Source organism: Alligator mississippiensis, chromosome 5, assembly GCF_030867095.1.
Source record: "Alligator mississippiensis isolate rAllMis1 chromosome 5, rAllMis1, whole genome shotgun sequence".
Taxonomy (NCBI): domain Eukaryota; kingdom Metazoa; phylum Chordata; order Crocodylia; family Alligatoridae; genus Alligator; species Alligator mississippiensis.
Genome location: NC_081828.1, coordinates 220,599,058 through 220,622,163, shown reverse-complemented (window position 1 = coordinate 220,622,163; position 23,106 = coordinate 220,599,058). Strand labels below are relative to the sequence as shown.

Here is a 23,106-nt window from a genome sequence, read left to right as displayed (position 1 = left end):
CTTAGGGACAACCAACACGGGTTCATTCGAGGCAGGTCCTGTCAGACCAACCTGGTGCCTTCTACAACCAGGTCACAAAATCCTTAGACACAGGGGTAGCAGTGGACGTAGTCTTTCTGGACTTCAGGAAGGCCTTCGACACGGTCTCTCACCCCATTCTCATTAAAAAACTAGAGGGCTGTGGTGTCGACACCTACACAGTGAGATGTGTCACTAACTGGCTGGAGGGCCGCACCCAGAGAGTGGTGGTGGACGGGTCATTTTCGACCTGGAGGGCTGTGGGCAGTGGGGTCCCCCAGGGCTCGGTCCTCAGACCCGCACTGTTCAACATCTTCATCAGTGACTTGGACGAGGGGGTGAAAAGCACCTTGTTCAAATTTGCAGACAACACTAAGATGTGGGGGGAAGTGGGCATGCTAGAAGGGAGGAATAGGCTGCAATCGGACCGGGACAGGTTACAGGGGTGGGCAGATGAGAACAGGATGGGATTCAACACTGACCAGTGCAAGGTGCTGCACCTGGGGGGAAGACCCAGCAGCAGACCTACAGGCTGGGAACTCCCTTCTTGTCAGTGCAGAGGCAGAAAAGGATCTTGGAGTCATTATTGATGCCAAAATGAACATGGGCCGGCAGTGTGGGGACGCGGTCAGGAAGGCCAACCGCACCTTGTCGTGCATCCACAGATGCATCTCGAGCAGGGCCAAGGAGGTGATCCTCCCCCTCTATGCGACACTGGTCAGGCCACAGCTGGAGTACTGCGTCCAGGTCTGGGCGCCGCACGTCAGGAGGGATGTGGACAGCATGGAGAGGGTCCGGAGGAGGCCACCCGCTTGGTGAGAGGGCAGCAGGGCAGGCCCTACGAGGAGAGGTGACGGGACCTGAACCTGTTCAGCCTCCACAGGAGAAGGCTGAGGGGGGACCTGGTGGCCTGTTACAAACTAGTTAGGCATTGGGGGAGTCCCTGTTCCCCCGAGCGCTACCAGGAGTGACTAGAAATACCGGTCACAAGCTGGCAGAGGGTAGATTCAGACTAGACATCAGGAGGTGATACTTCACTGTCAGGGCGGCTAGGACCTGGAACCAACTTGCAAGAGAAGTGGTGCTGGCTCCTACCCTGGGGGTCTTTAAGAGGAGGTTGGACGAACACCTTGCTGGGGTCGTTTGACCCCAGTACTTTTTCCTGCCATGGCAGGGGGTCGGACTTGATGATCTGCTCAGGTCCCTTCCGACCCGACCAGCTATGAAACTATAAAACTACACAATCAATCCTGGCAGACAACCACAAGGCACAGCACCCTAACCTGCCACAGGTAAAGTGGGGGGACAAGGGCAGCCAGTGTCCTGCTGCTCTAAAGGTTGTTAAAATACGCTCACGAGATCCAAGGAATAGGGTCATGCCTGCCGCTACAGAGGAAGGCAAACCCCAGCCCAGATCCGTCAGCTTCGGCGTTCAGTGTTAACTGCTGGAGTTTTGGAGAGTCCCAAATGCAGCAGGAAACCCCCGCTAAGGGCTGCACTGGGTTTATTACATTTACTTCAGGATTCCTCGGTTTATCTGTCTGGGCTTTGCCTTCTACAAAAGCCTGGGGTCTCCAAGGAGCAAAACCAGCTCCAGGAGCAAGGAACAGAGAGAAGCTCTGTGAACGGGACACAGGCTCACCAGCAGAAAGGTTCAATAAACACTCCCAGGACTATCGAGTCTGAGGCCCTTTTCACAGGCCTGGCTTTGTTTCTCCTCCAGTTAGCAGGAAGGAAACTCAAGGTACCAGCACTGGTAACCAAACGGCTGCCAGCTGGGAGAGGAAAGGCCACATTTGTCGTAGCTGGTCTGGGGAGAGACACGCTCGGATCCTGCCACCCCTACGTGGGAGGTAGGATGCCTTCTGGGCGGCTTCCCATAGGTCACATGCCTGTGATGACAGCTCCCAGTACAAGGGGATGCTCGTGCCCTGTGACCCGCACAGCCCTGCTGTTCGTAACAGGACTCAAGCAGGAGTGGCCTCCCGCGAGTGCTGCCCTGGAGGTGGGGCGCTCCGATACCCCACTGAGCACGCAGGAGGACGGGAGGGAGGGCACAAGAGGCAGGACAGGGAGGGCTGGAGGAGGCACCAGCTGACTGGAGGCTTGCTCAGCAGCAGAATGAGCTGGCAGTGGCCGAGCGCTCGCATGGCCCCACTCCCATGGCCTCCCTCTACCTCCTGAGCTCCCCGCACTGCTGCCATCTACTTCAGCACTGCAGCTAGTCTCGAAGGGCTGGAGCCGCTGGCACTTCCCCGCATGCTCCTACGCAGAAGCGGCCAAGCCAGCCCCCTCACACTCCTCCAGAGCAATCTGTCATCCAGCTGAGACCGGGCCTGGACAGCATCAGCCCCCAAGGTAAATGTTTCATGGTGACCAGCGACTCAGACCAAGTGCTGGGGAGGAAAGTGTAGGGGCAGTTTTAAACCTCCTGTCAGCGCTCCCACAACAACAAAACAGAAATAATTTTAAAAACAGAAGTAATTAAAAATCCCCCAAATCAAGCAAACTGTGCTTGAACTCCCCTGAGTCTTGGCAGATTTTAAATTGAACGACTGTAGCAATGTTGCTGAACCCTCCCTGCCAGTCAAATGTGCTGGTTGTGCGCTGTGTGCCAAGGGCCCCTCCCTCCAGGCTTGCACACTGGCTGGAAGGGCTCCAGCCAGAGCCACGTGTGGGCACGCTCTGGGGTGGAGAAGTCCGAGGCAGGCCACATGCCTCGCAGCTGATTTATGAATGAGATTCCACACCTGCACACCACAGGGCCTGCACGGTAGCCAGTGTAAATTGGTGTAACCCCCACTGAAGGCAACATAACAGGTACTTGTATCTACTGATAGCCTGACCTGCCCGGTGCAAAGTGCCTAAGTCCACAAACCAGCGTGGGACTACCTCCCCAGCCTGCCTGCCGAGAGCCTGAGCCAACAGCACGGATGGGTGTCTCGGCCTTAGGGCATTTTGAAGCCCAGGAACTGCAGTGTAACTGCCAGCATTGCTAGGGTTTTCCAGGTGACAAGAGGGAGGGCACGTGTGCGAGACTGAGCTGAGAGTCAAGGGGAACTGAGGTTTAACCTTGCCACAGCACAGAGTTCTCATCTTTCACAGATTTCGTAGACATTCGGGCTGGAAGGGACCTTGGAAGATCATCGAGTCCAGCCCCCCGCCCCAGGGCCAGGAAGTCAGCAGGGATCACAGGATCCCAGCAAGATAAGTGTCCAAATATGCCCTGAAGGCGTTCAAAGTGGATGATTGAACTGCCGCCGGCGGCAGTCTATTCCAGACCTTGGGGGCTCGGACAGTGAAGAAGTTCTTCCTTATGTCCAGCCTGAAACGGCCTTGCGGGAGTTTTTAAGCTTTTGACCTTGTCATCCCTTGGGGCGCTCTGGTGAACAAATGTTCCCCCAGATCCTGATGAGCACCCCGGATAAACGTATAGGTGGCCACCAGATCACCGCTGAGCCTGTGCTTTTCTAGGCTGAAGAGCCCCAGGGCTCTCAGCCTCTTGTCGTAAGGTCTGTTTTCCTGCCCTCTGATCATGTGTGTGGCTCTCCTCTGCACTCTCTCAAGCTTCTCCACATCCTTTTTGAATTGTGGAGCCCAAAACTGGACGCAGTACTCCAGCTGCGGCCTCACCAAGGCCAAGTATAGCGGGAGAATGACATCCCAGGATTTGCTTGAGAAGCATCTATGGATGCAAGCCAGCGTTTTGCTCGCTTTACTAGCCGCAGCATCGCATTGCAGGCTCATGTTCATCTTGTGGTCAATCATGACCCCCAAGTCCCTTTCATCCATAGCGCTAGCCAGCGTAGCACTGCCGAGCCTATAAGGATGCTGCAGGTTTTTCCTCCCAAGGTGGAGAACCTTGCATTTTTCAGTGTTAAACACCATCAGGTTCTTGTCCGCCCATTTCATAAGCCTGTCAAGGTCCACCTGGATCACCCTCCTGTCCTCAGGTGTGGATGCTTTACCCCAGAGTTTGGTGTCGTCAGTGAACTTGGCCAGCCCGCTTCTGACACCAATGTCCACATCACTGATGAAGATGTTAAACAATATAGGGCCTAGGACAGAGCCTTGAGGGACCCCACTGGTTGCAGGGCACCACGACGATTAGCTTCCATCAACCTCCACCCGCTGGGTCCTACTGCGGAGCCAATTTCCCAGCCAGCAGATTGTGGTGAGGTTGAGGCCGCAGTTGGCCAGTTTTGCCAAGAGGTGATCATGGGATACCAGATCAAAGGCTTTTTTGAAGTCAAGATATACAACCATCTCCTCTCCCTTGTCCAGGTGATAGGTCACCTGGTCGTAAAAGGAAATGAGATTGGTCAAGCAAGACCTACCCGCAACAAACCCGTGCTGGGTATCCCTCAGGATATTGCCATCAGCTAGTCTCTTAAGGATGGCCTCTTTGATAATCTTTTCTAAGACCTTCCCTGGGATAGAGATCAGTCTGATGGGCCTGTAGTTTGCTGGATCTACTTTCCTTCCTTTCTTGAAGATAGGCACCACATTGGCCTTCTTCCAGTTTTCAGCCACTTCACCCGAGCGCCAGGAGCTCTTGAAGATCCGTGCCAGGGGCTGAGCTATGATGCTTGCCAGCTCCTTGTGTACCTTGGGGTGTAAACCGTCAGGGCCGGCTGACTTGTGCGACCTTGGGCAAATCCCTTTAATTTTTCAGTATCTTGGTTTTGCATCTGTAAAGGGGTAGGAACAGAACCTCATTTTCCCCTACCCTCTGTCCACCATGTCCAGTTAAATCAGGTGTGTCAAACTCATCTGGCCATGGAGGCTGGATCAATGGCACCGGGCCAGTCTATGGGCTGGATCAAGCCGACAGACTCCCCCACGCTGGATCCAGCACCCACGGTACCTGTACTAGATCCATGCAGGACATAGCACCTCTCTCCCCCTGCACTGGTCTGGGACCTGTGCCACACACAGCACCTGCTCCAGCCAGTCTGGGACACACACTGCTGGTCTGGGACACTGCCACACACAGAGCCTGGTTCAGGAAGCCCAGGACCTGTGCTGTATGTGTCACCCGTGGGCACCGTGTGTAGCATGGGTTGCGGACTGGTTGGAGTAGGCACCACATGCAGCGTGCATCCTGGACAAGCTGGGGGGCAGGGGCTGGGGTGCCCTGTGCTATGCAGTCCCAGATCAGCTGGAACAGGCACCATGTGTAGCATGGATCCTGGAGCCAGCAACACGTGCTGCATGTGTTCCAGACCCTGTGATTGGGGCCGGTCCAATACATGCCATGTGGATCAGCATAGACCCGTGGGCAGCACTGGGCTAGGTGACAGGACTCTGTGGATGAAGACAATATCTTTGACTCCCCTGATTTAAACTGTAAGAGAATCGCACAGTGAATCAATACAGTGCAAAGCAAAGTGGCTCCTGAGATCAGCACAGCCTCTGGGCACTTCTGTAATGCAGGCAACAGTAAGAATAAGAATAAGGCTTTGTGTCATGACAGACCTACAGACACACGAATGTTCACACTGGAAGACAGAGTTCGAATGGGGAATTCCAACACTGCAGCGGCCAAAGGACCTATCCTGCAGAGCTGGGCTCAGCCAGCAAACCGGCCACTGCGGTACGGCGGGATGGGCTGAGCTACCAGAGCAGGTCTGATCCTCACACTGTTTCACCTATAGTAAGTTTGCTCCCATGAGCTGACAGGACTCAGCATGTGTGTACATCTCTGCAGGACCAAAGTGCTCATGCTGACTTTTGGATGTATATTTTCCATTCTGCATTTTAGTTCCTACTTCCCAGTTCAGTCTGAAATTAAATGCCAGTAGTATAATTAATATAGTATCTGCTGTAGCCCCCTCATCTCTTTGTCTCCTTCCACGAGACACCGGGACAGGTTCCAAGCATCTCTCCTCCCATCATCATTAAAAACACTAAAGTACAACCTCTGTAAACAACAATAAGGTTTATAGGAAATCTCAGAAGTTAGTGAAGGGAAAGACCTCCTGAGCTGACTCACCTCGTCCAGCCCCTTCCACAGCATGCTGTTTCCTGGCCACAGAGTCTTAAGCACCTCTGCCAAGTTATTTCGACATGTGGCACTATCAGTGGAACGTCGATTAGCTTCCCAGAGAGAGCTCCGCAGCCAAGCATCTTTCCCGACTCAACCTCCAATACCATTTCCCTTATCATACCTTCATTGGCCTCTTCAGGGCTTCCTGAATGTCCACACGTTTCCTCATAATGGTCTGGTCCAGTTTGCGTTCGAACGCTAACAGGTCCATGTAGGCCTGGGACTCAGGAACCAACTCCCGGATCTGAGAAGGAAGCAGGGAATAACCAAACACTAGAAGCTAGAAATTCACCATAGTCCAGGAGCAAAAGTACTTGTATCAGGCCAGTCCTCAGAGAGAGGGTTAGCTCAGCCATTCTTACCTCCAGCCAATACAAGACTTCTATCTTTGTCCTAGTTTAAATCAAGAAATTAAGGGTCTCTCCAGGCTCAGAAAAAGCTGTTTTATAAAATGTGCTGCCCAGCTTCTTTTAGAGCCCTAGTGCCGACAGGACAAGGTGCAAGTTAGCTTTTTTTTTTTTTTTAAAGAAATTTTCTATGTTCCAAGCCAAATCAAGTCCAAATTCATGAGTCAGTCCAGAACCATAAGTGGCCCTACAAGCAACAAACATCCTCCACCCCCACCAGGGGCTTCAGATATTTCCAAAGTCTTTTGGCAGGCATCCTACATGCAGATCCAAGCCCAGACGCTTAGGGGGTAGGTGCCCTGAAGTTTCGCCTGCCCTCAGCCATATGGCCACAGAAGCAAGCTAGGGAGGAGCCTCCCATTTCCATAAAGCGGACTTTAAGCCCCAACACCTCGGCAGGTACTAAACCACACAAGAAGAACAGTTATCCCTGGGAACGCTTAAGGAAAACTGCCTTCATGGACCCAGATACATGGTGTTTCCCTTGCCAGGTGCATGTTAGCCTGTGTCAGATGGGGGAGGTGAATCATGCATTTCTCCCCAGGCTTCAACACGGCCAGTTACAGGTGTCACCATCCCCTGTGCTCTGCCTGCAGTGGAGGGTGAGCACTCATTAGCCAGTACATTTTTCAAAGCACCTCTTTTTTCTGAGCTTGGCAGATGCTCAGGGCAGCTGGTAAGAGGTGGGGCAGGAGGAGAAGGGAGCTGGGATAGAGCATGGAAAGGAGAGAGGGACACAGGAAAAGACTAGAGGCCTGCACAGCTGGGCTGGATGCTTCCAGGAGACCTCCCTTCAGCTGCAGAGCCAATGGCTGGAACCGGTGTCAAGTGTCCTAAAGCGGGATCAGTTTGGCAGTGCCCCACTCCCAGCTGCCTGCGGCCCAATCCCTGCTGCTGCAGAGGCAGTGCGTGGAGCTCAGGGGGAAAGCAGTGCCCTGCCCTGTCCTCCCCTCTGGCAAACAGCAGCACCCTGGGCTGCTCCTGGCTTGTGCTGATCCGGGGAAGTTGCATCAAGTCAGAAAACCAGTCAAAAGGCTGAACACGACTTAGCCCCTAGCACAGATAGAGGTGAATCCTGTTTCAAAACTCATCCGCTGAGGTCTCAGGTCAATCACAGCTAGCTAACAGCCTTAGACATGACTGCCCCCAGCTCCGCTAGATGCCAAGTCACAGTGAAGATCACATTCATTGGCACATTTTCTAAACTGAGGTGTTTTCCCACACACAAGAAGCTTACCCTGAGAACTTGGAGATTGGTCACAGGCCCTCCTGTCCCCCTGGTATCGCCTGCTCTGGGGAGCCTTTGTTCTCGAGCCGTAGTTCCTGATTACCTCCCCATGTGGAGACTCTCGTTCCAGAATAGAGTATATTGCAACCAGCAATCAATCTCTGAGCTCCAGGGGTATGTCTACCCTGGGAACGTACACTGCATCATCAAACCGATGTGACCCCAGAATGAGAGTGCCACATATGGCATTAATCAGGAACAATTCATATAGAGACACCTACAAGAACATGGTCTGCAGAACTCTTCCCTTGAGCCTCCTTGTCCCTTTTTAAGGCATTCTCTGCAGCTCTCACCTGGTCAGCAAAAACAGCCAATATTTCTGTACAACAACAGTAAAAGCAACCTGGTAACTGCTGTTGCTGCTGCCATCTGATTTTGTTCGTAAAGTGCAGCTTATGGTTTGCATTTGGTCTGATGCACAAATGCTAGATAGGAGAGAGAAAGCTGGGCCTTGATGGGAGCCTGGACAAGCCAACCTCCTAGCAGTGTATATGGCATCTGCACTTTCTGGGCCATGTTTCTCCTACAAACAGGTTTGCTATGAAAGAAGTAGCTCCTGCTGTCCCAGGTCAGGATCCGAATCACCTGCTGTCTCAGAAATACCCTGACAAGGCTGGACCATGCCACTAACCCTGGGGAAACCATGCCCCAAGCTAGCCAGGCAAGCTGTGTGTTCCAAAAACGCTGGCACCCTTGATCCTACCACTAAGCAGCATAAAGAGGAGAAGCAAACAGCACACTTGCAGGGAATCTGCCTGAGGAGGAGCGAGGGATGTAGGTTATCACTCTCCCTAACAGGTGTCCAGAGCCAGGTAGTGGAGTTTCAGAAAAGGCAAGGTAGCGAGTACAGGGAGTAGTGCAACATGGGTTGTGTCCTGCACAGGTCTCTCACACTGGGGATAGGGGTGACTGTCTGTATAGCACCCAAGCTGGGACCCACATTGGAAGAAAAGGTTCAAGACCTAGAAACATAACCATCAATGGCGTGGAGCATCAGGGGAAACAGGAGTCTGGACAGGAGTCACGAGTTGCTACTGCAGACACGTCATGCCAGAGAGTCAGAGAATGGTTTAGGAAAGGTTGAAAAACAGGGAAGAGACCTGGCTGCACATGTCTCTCAGGAGGAGAACCCAAGTGCATCAAACATGGATTAGAATCAGCTAGTACGGATGCTATGGGCCAATGCAGAACCCACTGAGCAGAGCAAGTGTATTCTTCAAAGCAGGTCCTACAAGAGGGCCTACAACTTGTGAGCTAGTACTAATGGGGGATTTTAACTCCCTTGATACCTCTTTGAGGAAAGATCTGGTACAACACAATGTGTCTAGCAAGGTCTAGCCCTTGTAGAGGTCAAATCTCCATTTCACAGTGTTGAAGGAACAGTGCAGGGGTCATCTGTTCTGGATCTGGTTCCAACCAATAGGGATAAACTAGCTGCAGATGTGAAGGTGCTTGGAAATGTGTCAGGACTTGATCCAACGATAAGATGGCAAGGCAATGGCACAGACTTCAGCAAGGTCAGTTTTTACCTGACATCTGAGAAACAGCAGACAAGATCCCAGGAACAGAGGAGATAAAAGGAGCCCAGGAAGGCTGGCAGGATCCACTGGGCATGGTACTAGAGGCTTAACTCTAAACTATTCTTACATGGCAGAACCACAAGAAACTAATGCAGATACACACAAACCTTTGCTGCTACCTGAAAACCACAGGGATGCAGCAGAACCTGGATCATTCGAACATGGGGGTCCGCAGCAGGGTGCTGAATTGAAGACAAGCCACTCAGCTGTTTGCCGCAGCTCTTACTTCCAAGGTGCCATTCTTGCATTCAGCTGCAGCTTATCAGTGGTCCCATGCATCTGAGCACCTAAGAGTGCCCAAAAGACTTTGCTGCAGCTCTGCATGCCCACCCCAGATGCTTCACAAACCCTCATCTTCACAATGGGGATGAGGAACCGACAGACTCTGTTATATACACAAGCAGCAGAAGGAGGGGTATTGCCCTGTGGAAGTGGACAAGAGAATAGCACAAATATGCAGGAATAAAATCTGCAGGTAAATTTGCAGGGAAGCAAAGGCGTAAAATGTGACAACTGGCAAGAGACATTAAAGACAGCAGAAAAATGGTCAATAAATATGTCAAAGGGACATGGCTGACTGGGGAAATGGTAGGTCTCATGCTCAGCGATTTGGAAATACTAACAAAATACAAAGCCCATTTTGCTTCAGTTTTCACAATAACCCCACTTCCACTGCCAATAACCTCTGCAAGCAGACAACTAGCAAACATTACATGGACAGAGACAGGGGAGGGATGCAAAGCATGAAGAACGAGCGCATCAGAGAGCTCCTTACTAATTTGAATGGATTTAGGTTGGTAGGGCTTGACTGGACTCGTCCCAGAGTGGTGAAGGAACTGGCTGCAGAAATCTCAGAGCCACTGGTAATAACACACACAGACTCATGGATGGCAGGGGAGGTCCCACAGGACAGGAAAAGGTCTAACAGTGCCCACCCATAACAAGAGGGATAAGGAAGACCAGAAAGTTAAAGTCTGTCATCCTGACTTTATTACCATCCGCCGTAAAGCTGGCAAGTCAGTCAGCAATACAGAAGTCCTCAACTTCAGGAAAGCTGGCTTTGACAAGCTCAGGAGGCTTGTCGGTGAGGCCCTAAGGGACCACGACTCCATGGGGAGGGGAGTTCAGGAAGAGCGGTTGCCCCTCAAGGGAGTGATCCTGGATGCGCAAGCTAAGGCTATTCCATCTCGGAGGAAAGGCAGCAAGAGGGGACAGCAGCCCCCTTGGCTCAGCAAGGAACTAGCGGACCTCCTGTGTCTAAAAAGAAAGACCTACAAAGGATGGAGGACTGGATCCACTTCCAGGGAGGAATACTCTGCACTGGTCAGGACCTGCAGGGAGCGAAGCAGGACAGCCAAGGCTGCGACAGAACTCCAACTGGCCACTAGTATCAAGGACAATAAAAAGTCCTTTTTTAAATACATGGGGAGCTGGAGGAAAAGCAAGGGCAACACTGGACCCCTGCTAAACCAGATGGGACAACTCACAACTGATGACCAGGAAAAAGCCAACCTACTAAATGGGTACTTTGCATCAGTCTTTCACCAGTCCCATGGGATGCTCCTGCCCATTATGGGACAGGGAGGTCTGGGTGAGGGAGATCCCTTGCCCTCCATCAGTGCTGACCTCGTGAAGGAACACCTCGAGAGGCTGGACACTTTCAAGTCGACCGGTCCTGATGGTTTACACCCAAGGGTACTCCAGGAGCTGGCGAGCATCATAGCTCAGCCCCTGGCGTGGATCTTCGAGAGCTCCTGGCGCTCGGGTGAAGTGCCCGAAGACTGGAAGAAGGCCAATGTGGTGCCTATCTGCAAGAAAGGGAGGAAAGTGGATCCGGCAAACTACAGGCCAATCAGCCTGACCTCTATTCCAGGGAAGGTTTTAGAAAAGATTATCAAAGAGGCACATGATCAGAGGGCAGGAAAACAGACCTTATGATGAGAGTCTGAGAGCCATGGGGCTCTTCAGCCTAGAAAAGCGCAGGCTCAGGGGTGATCTGGTGGCCATCTATATGTTTATCAGGGGTGTTCACCAGTATCTGGGGGAACGTCTGTTCACCAGAGCGCCCCAAGGGATGACAATGTCTAATGGTTATAAACTCCTGCAAGACCGTTTCAGGCTGGACATAAGGAAGAATTTCTTTACTGTGTGAGCCCCCAAAGTCTTGAATAGCCTGCCATTGGAGGCGGTTCAAGCACCTACTTTGAACGCCTTCAAAAGAAATCTGGATGCTTATCTTGCTGGGATCCTATGACCCCAGCTGACTTCCTTCCCCTGGGGCAGGGGGCTGGACTCGATGATCTTCTGAGGTCCCTTCCAGCCCGAATGTCTATGAAATCTATGAAGTAACCAGATCACACTACAGAGCAGTCAGTCCATTAGTATCTGAAGGACAAACCAATGATGCAAGCAGTCAATTGGGAACAAGTCATGACAAACCAGCTGAATTCCCCTTTTTGACAGGGCACTAGTTTGGCAGATAAGGGGAATGCAATGGACATAATATACCTGAACTTCAGTAAGGCTTCTGATGTATTACCACATGGCATTCTCATAAGCAAGCAGGCGAAATAAAGGCTGGACAGAATTACTGTGAGGTGGGTTTGTAATTGATTGGATAACCACAAGCAAAGGGTAATTATTAATGGATTAATGTCAGACTGACAGGAGGTCTCTAGTGAGGGTCCATAGGGTCTGGTCTGGACCCACAGTTAATATTTTTATTAATGAGTTATGTGCAGGAACAGAAGTGTCTGGATTAAGTCTTCAGATGATACAGAGCTGCTGCTGAAGGGAGAGGTGGGGGGACTGCAAACACTCTGAGGAGCAGTTTTAAAATTCAAAAGCGCCTCATGAAGAGGAGAACAGGGCTACAGATCACAACCTGAAATGCAACAAGGACAAAGGTAAGGAGCTGCACTTAGGAAAGAAGGACTGAATGCACAAACATGAGGAGTAACTGGCTGGGCAATTGCACTGCCAAGAAAGCACTGGGGTGGGGGTGGATCAAGAATTCAACACAAATTGTAGCCGCTCCTAAAACATTAAACAGAAGCACTGCACGCAAGACACTGGGGAGATAGCACCACTATCCTAGCTGGCTTTCTGTATTCAGCATGGGACATCACATGTTAAGAAAGATGCCCAGAAACCAAAGGAGATCCAGAAGCAAGCAACAAAGATGAAAGGGGCTAGAAAACAAAAGTTGTGCGAGAAAAGGCAGAAGGAACCAGGTCTGTTGCACTTGGAATAAAGGATATCAAGGGGAAATATCAGGTCAGCCCCAGCCTGAAGGCCTTCCTTCTTCCAGAGAGGAAGAAAAAAATAAAGACTTCACAGGGCCACAGGAAAAGCTGCTCGAGGCATCAGCTACAGCGCGGCGAGCCAGCTGACAGCGTTCTACCTCAGCCTGGCTACCGAGGACCGGAGGAGCAGCAAAGCCTTTTGTCCCCTTGGTGCAGGGGGCCACGGACAGCGAGCAGGGGCCAGGGCTGCCTCTCCAAGTGCTGCTAAGGCTAAAGGCCTCCGATGAAGGCTGTAGACTTGAGGCGCACCCACAACGAGAAGGTGCGCTCGGGCAGCTGCTGCAAGGAGAAGCACATCTCCATGTCCTGAAACATCTGTGCAGGTTCAGCAGTGTCATGAACTACCAGAAGTCCAGCTTCTCCTCTCACACTTTTGTCCAGCAAACAGCTGGCAATGTCAACACAGTAAAAGAGCACAAAGGTACTGCATAGCCAAGCCTGTGCCACCTCTGCCGGGACACCTGGCAGCTGGCAAGACCATCAGGCAGGAGAACTGGGCAGCCAAGTGAGATCTAAGCTCCCTCTCCCCCAAATGCAGCACATGGCCCCAACACCCCATCCCACTCACTGGTGGCACCACATAATGCAAGAGCTTCCCCAGGTCCTGGGACGCAGAGAGAAAGAACACGTTGGGCCCTCTCTGTGATTGTCCCGACCCAGCTCGTGGCCTCACTCCCACCCCCAGAGGCACCACGCATGGGGAAAAGCGCCCACATCCCATGGACAGCAGAAGGCAAGGAGGCGGGTAAGGCTCCAGACCGTGGCATGGGAGCCCTCCTGCCTCCCTCTCATTTAACATGAGACTGGTTGGGAGCTAAACAAAGAAGACATTGTCAAAATGCTACCAGGACTTTTTAAAGAGAGTTTGTCAAATGGCCTAAAAGTCTGGAGAAGGACAACACTGGGTAAAATCCCCGTCTACCCGGAAGGGGAAGCAAAGGCAGAGCTGGAAAGAAAAGGCCCGTATAAGGAAAAGAGAAAGGGATCATCGATCACTCCAGCAACTGGTGTAAGTTAGAAATAACGACACCTACAAAATGGATTATATAACTAAAGACACCAGAAAAGACTCCAGGGCCGCCACAGCTAAGAACAAGAAGGAATTTCCTGAGCGAGTCAAGAACAAAAGACATTCTGACAAGGGGATAAGGCTATAGCTAGAAGAAAATGAAGAAATCATTAGTAATAATGCAGAAGAAGCTGAAGTATAAATTGTATTGCTATTCGTGACATGTTGAGGATACTGTGAGGGTAATGAAATACTTTCCACTGTTAGTACCGAAGGAGAATGTTCTTACACAGCAGTCGGAAGCCTTTTTAGGCTGGAGTGACCCTGGTCAAAGGCAGGTAGGTGAGTGGGCGCTAGGACCTGCCACCACCTCTGTTTTGGTGAAAAGGTCTGCTGCTGAAGTCCCCTCACTGCCAGATGCCACCCAAGCCCCATGTCCATGGGCTGGATCAAATGGCTCTGTGGGTCAGATCTGGCCCACAGGATGTAGATTGCTGAGCCCCGTTCTTATGGTGTCTAACAGGGATAAACATTTTTAAAAACACTGATAATCTGTACCCAAAATGCCCAAGAGCTGGCTGAGGAGAGCTATGGCTCAGTGTGGGTCATTGATAATATAACTTGGAATCCTGGGGAAATTTCAGAAGACTCTTGGAGTCCTGATGTCACATCAATCCTCAAACAAAGGGAAAGAGAATGGCCAAGCCATTTACAGGCCAGCTGTCTGGCATCAGTCTTGATCAAATAATGGAAAATTGAAACAGAATTCAATCAATATAGAACTGAAAGGACAGGAATAAAATTCCCAATCCATGTGACTTTATAAAAATAGGTCCAATATACTAAACCAAATTTTATTTCTTATGAGATTGTAGATTTAGTTGATGAAGGTAAATGCATATATGTAGTATATTTAGTTTTTCATAAGGCATTTGATTTAGAAGCACTCACCACTCTGATTTAAAAATCAGCCCTATGCAATTTAAATATAATATGCATTAAATGGCTTGAGAATTGGATAAAGGACAATCCCAAAATAGCTCCCAAATGGGGAATCATAATTGAAAGGGTGTGTTTATGGTAAGGTCCTGGAGGAATCAGTGGCCAGTGCTATTGACTATTTTTATCAATGATCTGAGACCGATTAACTAAAATGACTGTTGATAAAAACTGTGGATGACACAAAGAATAGGAAATAACGACGAGGAAAAGCCAGTCACACAGAGGGGCCTGGATCACTGCGTAAATGGGGTCCATTTAAACGGATTTCATGCCCATACATCCAAACACAAAATCACCCGCCTATAAACACAGGGGCTACGGTGGGGGGATGATGACAGCTAAAGGACAATATGGGCATGAGGGCAAATGGAAGCCAACCGGCCAGGAGCCAGTTCAGGCTGCAACTCAGAAGGTGCCTGACCAGCAGAATGGCAGGCTCTGGAGCAGCCTCTTGACCTGCCAAAACATTGAACTGGTTTAAAGACGGAGCTAGGCAACTTTCTGAAGGGGATTCTGCAACATGGTCTCTTGTAACAACAGGCACTGGACTTGACCACCCACAGCATCCCTTCTGAGCAACCCGGTGGTCCCGCCAAGGGAAAAAGAGCACAGGTTGCAGAGTGAGGGTGTGATCCCACCACTCTCCCCAGCACCGGCGAGTCTCACCTGGGAGCTAGGTATCCAGCTTTGGCACCGCACTTCACGAAAGACACGGACAAACGGGGAGAGGAACAAAAACGAGCAGAGGTCTAGAAAACATGATCTCCAAGGAAAAGCTGGAAGAACGGAGATTATTTAGACTAAAGAAGAGAAGACTGAGGTGGGGAGATTTGATAACAGTCTGCAAATACAAACAAGGTTTTTATGAAGAGGTTGAAAAGCAACTGTTCTCTGGGTCCGCAGCGACTCTCATAACGCAGCAGGGGAGACTGGACAGTAAGAAAACCTTTCCATCTCAGAGGGTGGTTTAGCATTGGAGCAGGTTATCTAGAGAGGCTGGGGGATCTCCACCATCCATCAGGGTTCATAGATTCATAGATGTTAGGGTTGGAAGGGACCGCAATAGATCATCGAGTCCGACCCCCTGCATAAGCAGGAAAGAGTGCTGGGTCTAGACGACCCCAGCTAGATACTCATCTAACCTCCTCTTGAAGACCCCCAGGGTAGGGGAGAGCACCACCTCCCTTGGGAGCCCGTTCCAGACCTTGGCCAGGGTCTTGGGCCTTGGCCAGGAAGCCAGGGTTGTTTGTGCAGTTTTAGGAAGAGGTTAGATGAGGGCTTGTCTGGGATGGCTTGGATAGGGATGACCCTGCCTTGAGCAGCAGGCTGGACTAGATGCGACTTCCTGAGGGCCCAGCCAGACCTGCTTCTCTATGTCTGCATGATTTACTCAACATTGGGTAGGCCTCACTAGAGTATAGCATGCAGGTCTCCACATTTTAAGAAGTAAGTGGAGAAGTTGGAAAGGGTTCAGAGGGGTGACAAACATTATGAAGAGACTGGAAGTAGCGCTGTATAAGCAGTAACCTAACTAAGAGGGGAAGGGGAAAGAAGGGCAAAAGAGGTCTCATCCACTCCACTGTATATACATCTGACACCATGGTAAGGGCAGAAGAATTCAAACTGGAACAAGTGCAGAGAAGGGCAACTAGGTGGTCAGTCCCCCTGCTCTTGTGAGAGGAGACTGAAGACCAGCAAGTGCAGGTCACAGGGAGGGGACGGCTACTATCCCATGCACCCCACTTGCACTGGGACAAGCACTAGGAGATGGGAACAGACAATGAAACCGATGGGCAACATTGGCACAGGAACACCTGGCTTTAGAGCAGCTGTAAATAAACTGAGGATGGAAACTAGAAGGCTTCTGACCATCCAAGGAGGCTGTGAAGCCACGTCCCAATAGAAGCAGAAGGAACAAAAAAGCCCCACCTATTTTCATCAAAGATGTCGATCCGCTTAGCATATCAAAAGATAAGATTGAAAAGGGACTTGGTAACTGGGCATAAAAACCACCTCAGGGGAAGAAAATAACAAGTCCTAAGGCAGAACTAAAAGCCTATGGCTGGATGTTAAAGCCAGGAAATTAAAATGGAAAAAAGCCACAAAGTTTTACTGTGGAGGGTCATTCTTAACTGTTGAAACACACTCCCAACGAGAATCCAACCCTGCCCATCGCTGGATGTCTCCAGCTGAAAGATGCTGTGTAGTTGCACATAATTTCTTGGGCTTAACCAAGGGGTAAAAAGGTGAAAGTCTATGCCTGGTGCTGGATGGGAAACTAGACAAGATAACCTAATAACTGCTCTAAAGCCCTCATTAGAGTAGAGCTACAGTTGTGTAGCAGTGCCTTGAGCCCTTCTGGAATGAGCCTGCACCAAAACCTTGGAGAGCTAGGAACAGAAGAGCTACGATACGTGCCATGCTCACAACACAGCCTTAGCTCTGGTCCCATGAGCTGGAAACCACACTGATCAGCGAGAGTGGGCCAAGGGCTGGCAAACTCCTGAGCGGAGTGGAGCGGAGCAATTGTAGCGCGCTGCAGAGACTGCCGAGCTGGCTTTAAATGAGCTGCCTCGAGTACTGGGAGCCACTTCAGGTGCTGGGAGGAATCGACCGGTGGCAGCACAGAGCTCCACAGAAGAGGATTTGGGTGCTGTACCTAGCCGAGGAGCATGCAGACAGCAGCCCTGGTGTGACCGAAGGGGAACGGGCCCCGTGTAGTGCTCGCTCAGAGGAAGGGCTTGAGGATAGACCTCAGCAAGAAGCACTTAGCTCCCAGTTGGGGCAGCAGCACCCCCCAAGCCACACCCAGAGCAAGGTCCCAAGCACTGAGACTGCTTCTGCTGCCAGGGAGCAGGCCAAGGAGGAAGGGTGGGGGCAAACTGCTTGGTGACCAGGCTGGGGGCTGGTACGGTATAAGTACTCCCAGACTGACTGGCCATATGGGGTAGGCTGCACCCCCAGACCATGGGGCCAACAGGGACTCCGGCTCCAGCAGGAGGGTCTGCAGCAGCTCTGGGAGCGCTTCCCCCGACCTCTGCTCGCAAGACTGGCTGTGCCCTTATAGCCATTTCCCACCAGTGGGAGGGGAGGAGGACACAGAGCTGGGCATCCGTCCGCAGGGAGCTGCTCCGAGGGCACGGCACTCTGGGCTGCCCTCTCACCGGAGAGCCCCCTCCTCCCCGAGGCAGGGAGAGGCAGCAGCCCAGTGCCAATGCCAGGTCCAAAGGCAATGTGATCCACCGTCCTGGCACGGAGGCAGCGGGGCTGGCAGGTGCCACAGTTCGGGGCACGGGAGGATACTGCCCTTGACCTTCATTAGGAAACAGGTCTGCAAGTCTGAGGAGTGGGGGAAGAAGTGGCAGGAAAGGTCCTAGCTTCTGATCCAAAAGTTAGGCTAGAGCAGAACGGGGGCATGCAAGAACTTCCCCACGGCCCTGGGAGGGGACCCCCTGTCCTGCTCGTCCACAAATGCCATGTTTCCACCCAAGTGTCTTACATTGGACAGGACGCTAGGAGCCTGAACAGACAAGCAGCTCCTGTGTGCTGCTGCTCATATTTGACTCTATGGCAGTGCTTTGCCATAAGTAGCTAACCTGGGATGGAAGCAGAAAGATGACCCCTATTCCCTGATTCTTTTGGGGGCAAGTCTGCATTAAACTGGGTAACGGTACCCTGGTGTAGAGGCTGACAGCAGCTGTCTTCTCCTTGTTTATGCCGGTGTAAACTGTCATGTGTCCAGCCCCCTGGATGGGGGAGACATGACAGACGGAGCTGTTTCATAACAACTCACAAAAAGTGTGAAGACCTGGTTATAAGGACTGTACTATACAAATATACTGGGTTTAGATAACAAGATTTTTGGAAACAGTCACAAGGTCCCTTCATCTCAGTGAGACGTTCTCCACTGAATGAGCCTGAAACAATAGCGCTGAGACACAGGAAATTCTCTATTCATCTTGGGCCATGTCACATGTTACACTTAGCCCATGTTAGCTGAGCTTTAAACATAAGTGTCTGAGCATTCAAGCAGCAAAACACGTGCTGAGCACAATCATGCCACAACAGTTAGGACTTTTTATAAGCAGAGTGTCTTCAGATGCTGTTAAGTAACACGTGTTTAGCTATCGTTGGATTGCCCCATGGAGATAATACAAGCACAGATTGCTGACTTTTGGTCCCAGCCCCAGGACTGCTCTGGAGTCTTGAACTACCCCTGTTGTGGTGCTGGGACCAATACTTGCCTGGCTGTCAGATGACTGAATGGACCTCAGCATCGCTCTCTGGTGGCATAGGCCCAGCTTGGCCCAGCAGGCACGCCTGGGCTGGGCAGTGCTGGGCACATGGTGGGGCCATGGGGGTTGTACATCCTCACAGGTGGGTGCATGTGCTGCTGCTGCTGCTGGGGTCAGCATTAGAGGGGAAGGGCGGAGACACAGCCAGCTCCAGTCCTGCCTGAAGCAGGCTGGGATCATAGTAAGCACTGCCATGCAACTGCTCAAAACACAAGATCGATGATCTTCCGGGGTCCCTTCTAGCCCTACTGTCTATGAAAATCTATGAAAACACATCATAACTTTAAATATGGCATGGCCAGGCTTCCTACATCTCAGAAGCAACACGTGCTAAGTGTTCGGCATGACGAGGCCCTCGGTGAGTGTTTCTACCCCGCTTTCCTGGGGCCAGTGCTGGTGGGCCTGCACCAGGCACCACGTGGGCCCGGTCTCAGCGCACGAGGGCAGAGCCCTGCCACAGGCAACAAGGGCCGTGCCACAGCAGCCAGGACCGCGGCTGCAAGGCGCTTCGAGAGCTGTGACGGGGACCCCTGCGGGAGCACCTGACCCGACCGGGCAGGTCTTGGGGGCTTCTAAACCCAGGCCAGGGGCAGAGGAAGAGCGACAGTGCGGTTTTCCTTTCATAGCGTGTGTTTGCCCAGAGGGGAAGGTTTGTGTTGTAGCCAGACGGCTTACTATTCTGTTAAGTTATCCCGGTGGACTGGAGTATCAGGAGACGCAGGAGACCCCGCAGGTGCCCGAGAGGCACACCGCAACTTTTAGCCCTGCCAGAGGAGCAATGGCAGGCCTGAGGCCAAGCGGGCCAGACCACAACCCCACAAGGGTCAGAGCCCAAAGCCCAAGAAGGGTGAAACTGCAGCCCAAGAGGGCAAGAACCAGGGCCAGGGGCCCATAGGCCTACAGGGGTGGGGACAGGGCCAGGGGCCCACAGCCCTTGAGTGGCAGAGACAGGGCCAGGGGCCCACAGTCTCCCTTATTACCCATCAGCTAATTACATCAAAGCGTAGCAGGTGGGAAAGAAAGGGAGGGTGCCTAGGGAGTTAGAGCAGAGCAGGAACTGTGCAGCAACCAGCAAACATCATGGCCAGCCCTGGGCCTAGGCCTGGGCCTGTTACAGGCCATTTGAACCATTTCCCCAGCCTCCTCGAAGAGGTCCAGGCATTGTTGCAGCCACACCAGCATCATGCACAGAGGCACCATCATCCCTGTCGCTCTTTGCCATTTCCTTTCTCATACAACCAGAGATCATAGCGGCTTCTGGGGCCTCAAATGCCACCGAGAACTCCCGTGGAGATAATTATTCAGCTCTCTTCGGCACTGGGGAGGCCACATCTGGAGTCCGGTGTCCAGTTTTGGGCCCCCCATTACAGAAAGGATGTGGACACATTGGAGAGAGTCCAGCGGAGTCCAGCAACAAAAATGATTTGGGAGTTGGGGCACGTGACGTGTGAGGAGAGGCTGAGGGAATTGGGCTTGTTCAGTCTGGAGAAGAGAAGACCGAGGGGGGATTTGATAGCAGCCCTGAAAGGTGGCTCCGAAGATGGGGCTGGGCTGTTCTCTGTGGTGACAGACGACAGAGCAAGGGGCAGTGGGCTCCAGTTGCAGCAAGGGAGCTTTAAGTTGGATAACAGGGAAAACTCTCATTAGGAGGGTGCTGAAGCACTGCAACGGGCTACCTCGAGAGGTGGTAGACTTCATCCTTGGAGGTTTTTAAGGCCCAGCTTGACAAAGAAAGCCCTGGCTGGAACGATCTAGCTGGGGATGGTGCTGCTTTGAGAAGGGGGATGGACTAGGTGTGACCTCCTGAGATCCCTTCCACCCTCGTTTTCTATGATTATCTGTGAAGAACCTCAAGCCCTTGTCTGTTCCCCAAGACGTTATCCTTCATCTTGTATGCAGAGCCTGCGCTCTTGGCTCACACATGCATTACTTTGCATTTGGCCGTGTTAGAACAGGTTTTGTGGGATGGCAACTCTCTCACGAGACAACTTGGACCCTTCTGTACAAGTCACCCGTTCCCCTTGTTGTTTCCTGCCCCGTGGATCTTCGTACCATCTGCAGATTTCACCAGGAAAGACTTACACTGCTAGATCCTTGACCGAACACTGCCCTGGGGCAGAGCAACAGCCAGTCCCCAGGCACCCCACTCCCGTTAGCCACCATGTTTTCAGATTTGTCAGCGAGCGACTTGTAATCTGCCTTCAGGGCCAGGGTTTTTCACCACAATGTCATGTGGTATGAAGTCAAATGCTCCCGAGAAATCCAATTATGCTGTATCAACACAGCTTCCTTTATCAAACACAACAGTAATCTCATCAAAAAAAGACAACAGACTCGTCTAACACGACTCTGTTCCCTGCAACTGCTTCGGGGAAAGGGGGGCAGGGAGGAGGGCTCACTCCCTCCCAAACATCAGCTCTGGGCTCACGCTTTGCCCTCCCCAGCTGTCACCTGAAGCTGTGGGGCTGTGAATGGGCCTGTCCAGGAAAAGCTAAGCAGGGAGGGGAGGGGAACAAGGGCAAACAGCATCTGAATGACTCTCATGCTAATACAGGCCACTGTCTCTGGTGCTGGCCCCTCACTTCCTGAGCTAGAGTTAAATGCTGGAGGCTGCAAGTGAGAGAAGAACGGGGGGAAAATCCCCGGTCGGACCCAGCGCGCTCCGCTGTCTGCTGCGGTGCGACAAGGAGCCTGGGCAAGATGGATCGAGGGTCTGGCGCAGCACGTGGCCGTTCTGGTATTCTTACGCCACTGTAAGGGCTGAAGACTGACCAAGGGGTGACGGCCCGGCCCAGTTCTAGCACTGCCACTCTGCCCCAACCCCCCCAAACCCTAGCTCTGCCCCCCCAAAACGGAAAGACTGCAGAAGTTCAGAGGAGTTTAGGTAGGAGGTCACGTATCCAAAGCTTCACCCAGAACTCCGCTTGTTTTCAGGCCACTTCACTGCCTGGGTAGCAACAAACTGCAGGGCGCTTGATAAAGACTGCATAGGTGCTGGGAGGGCAGGGTTATGGAAACAGATTAGAAGAGTCAGGTCTGCATTTCTGACTGAAGTGGGGATGCCTCCAAACCCCTGAAGGCTGCAAACACCCCTGTTAGAAAGGGCTGACTGAGCCCAGCATGTCACAACCCCTATGCAACAGGGCAGGAGTAAGGAAGGCAATATAAAAATAAAACACCAGGGACAGATTCCTGGCACAAAACCATGGCTTCACAGACATTTACAACCAGAAAAAATACACAAAAGGTCCTGCATAAACCACCCTGGCCTGGCCCTCAGAAGCATCAGCAGAGGTGTAACGGGGCTTTCCCATCCATCCCATGCCAATTGCTCCCACATGCGAGCGCCTTACATTTATTACGGTGCATGTATGCAGCCAGTGATAAACAGCTGCATTTCAGAACTGCTCGTCTGAACAGTGCAAGACTCGCTTGCATTGCCTCTGCAAAAGAAAATGACATCCCTCTCATCTACTCTTTGAACACATCAATAACGGAGCGGGAAAAGGAGAATGGGCCAACATAATTGATTTGAACTTTCAAACATCCCTCACAAGGGGCTTCTAAGGAATTTAAAGCATTTGGGAGAAAGGAGGTAAAGTTTGGCCATGCGTGATAAGCTAAGCAAGAGAAAAGAGACAAACACCATGGCCAAAGGACAACTGCAAGGAGCCATATACTAGCAACGGCCTCATCTTTGGCAACTAGGAAAGGAACTGGAGCATTGGTGGATACATATGCAGATGGCTTAAAGTTATTAGGTCAGTCAAAACTGGGGAAGAGGAACTTCAGAGATCTAACAGAGTCTGGTGAAGGGGCAACTGGGTAGTAGAATGAATTCAATATCGACAAATGCAAGGCAATACTTACAGACAAATCAATGAAGCTGCTAACTCAACATGCAGCAGCAAACAAACAAAACGCTAGGATGCTTACAGATGGGACTGGCTTTGGCTCTACCATCGATTTAGCATTTTGATCAATGCCCTGGAATAAAACAGAAGAACTTTATTGATAAAGTCTGCAGATGATGCAAAGATAGGAAGAGTGATAAAACAGCAAAGAACACAGGTCACTGGTGTGGAGAAGTTTGGATTGAGGGTAAACTGGGCACAGGTAAACAGCATGAGTATTACAGTAATATGGCCAAAGT

The 23,106-nt window shown here is 51.6% G+C and overlaps 1 protein-coding gene across 5 annotated transcripts in view; it reads right to left on the bottom strand.

Annotated features, from left to right (window-relative positions):
- The window catches only part of SMARCD3 (SWI/SNF related, matrix associated, actin dependent regulator of chromatin, subfamily d, member 3), a 99,412-nt gene that overhangs the window by 50,872 nt on the left and 25,434 nt on the right, over positions 1-23,106 (bottom strand). For 3 of the 5 annotated variants that reach the window (XM_019499009.2, XM_059729336.1, XM_019499007.2), the window contains 2 exons: positions 22,890-22,940; positions 6,189-6,311 (listed from right to left, as the gene is read on the bottom strand). In XM_019499009.2, the coding sequence (XP_019354554.1) occupies positions 6,189-6,311; positions 22,890-22,940 (174 nt within the window). The remainder of the gene's footprint in view (positions 1-6,188; positions 6,312-22,889; positions 22,941-23,106) is intronic. The other 2 variants (XM_014604431.3, XM_019499008.2) reach the window with 1 other exon arrangement.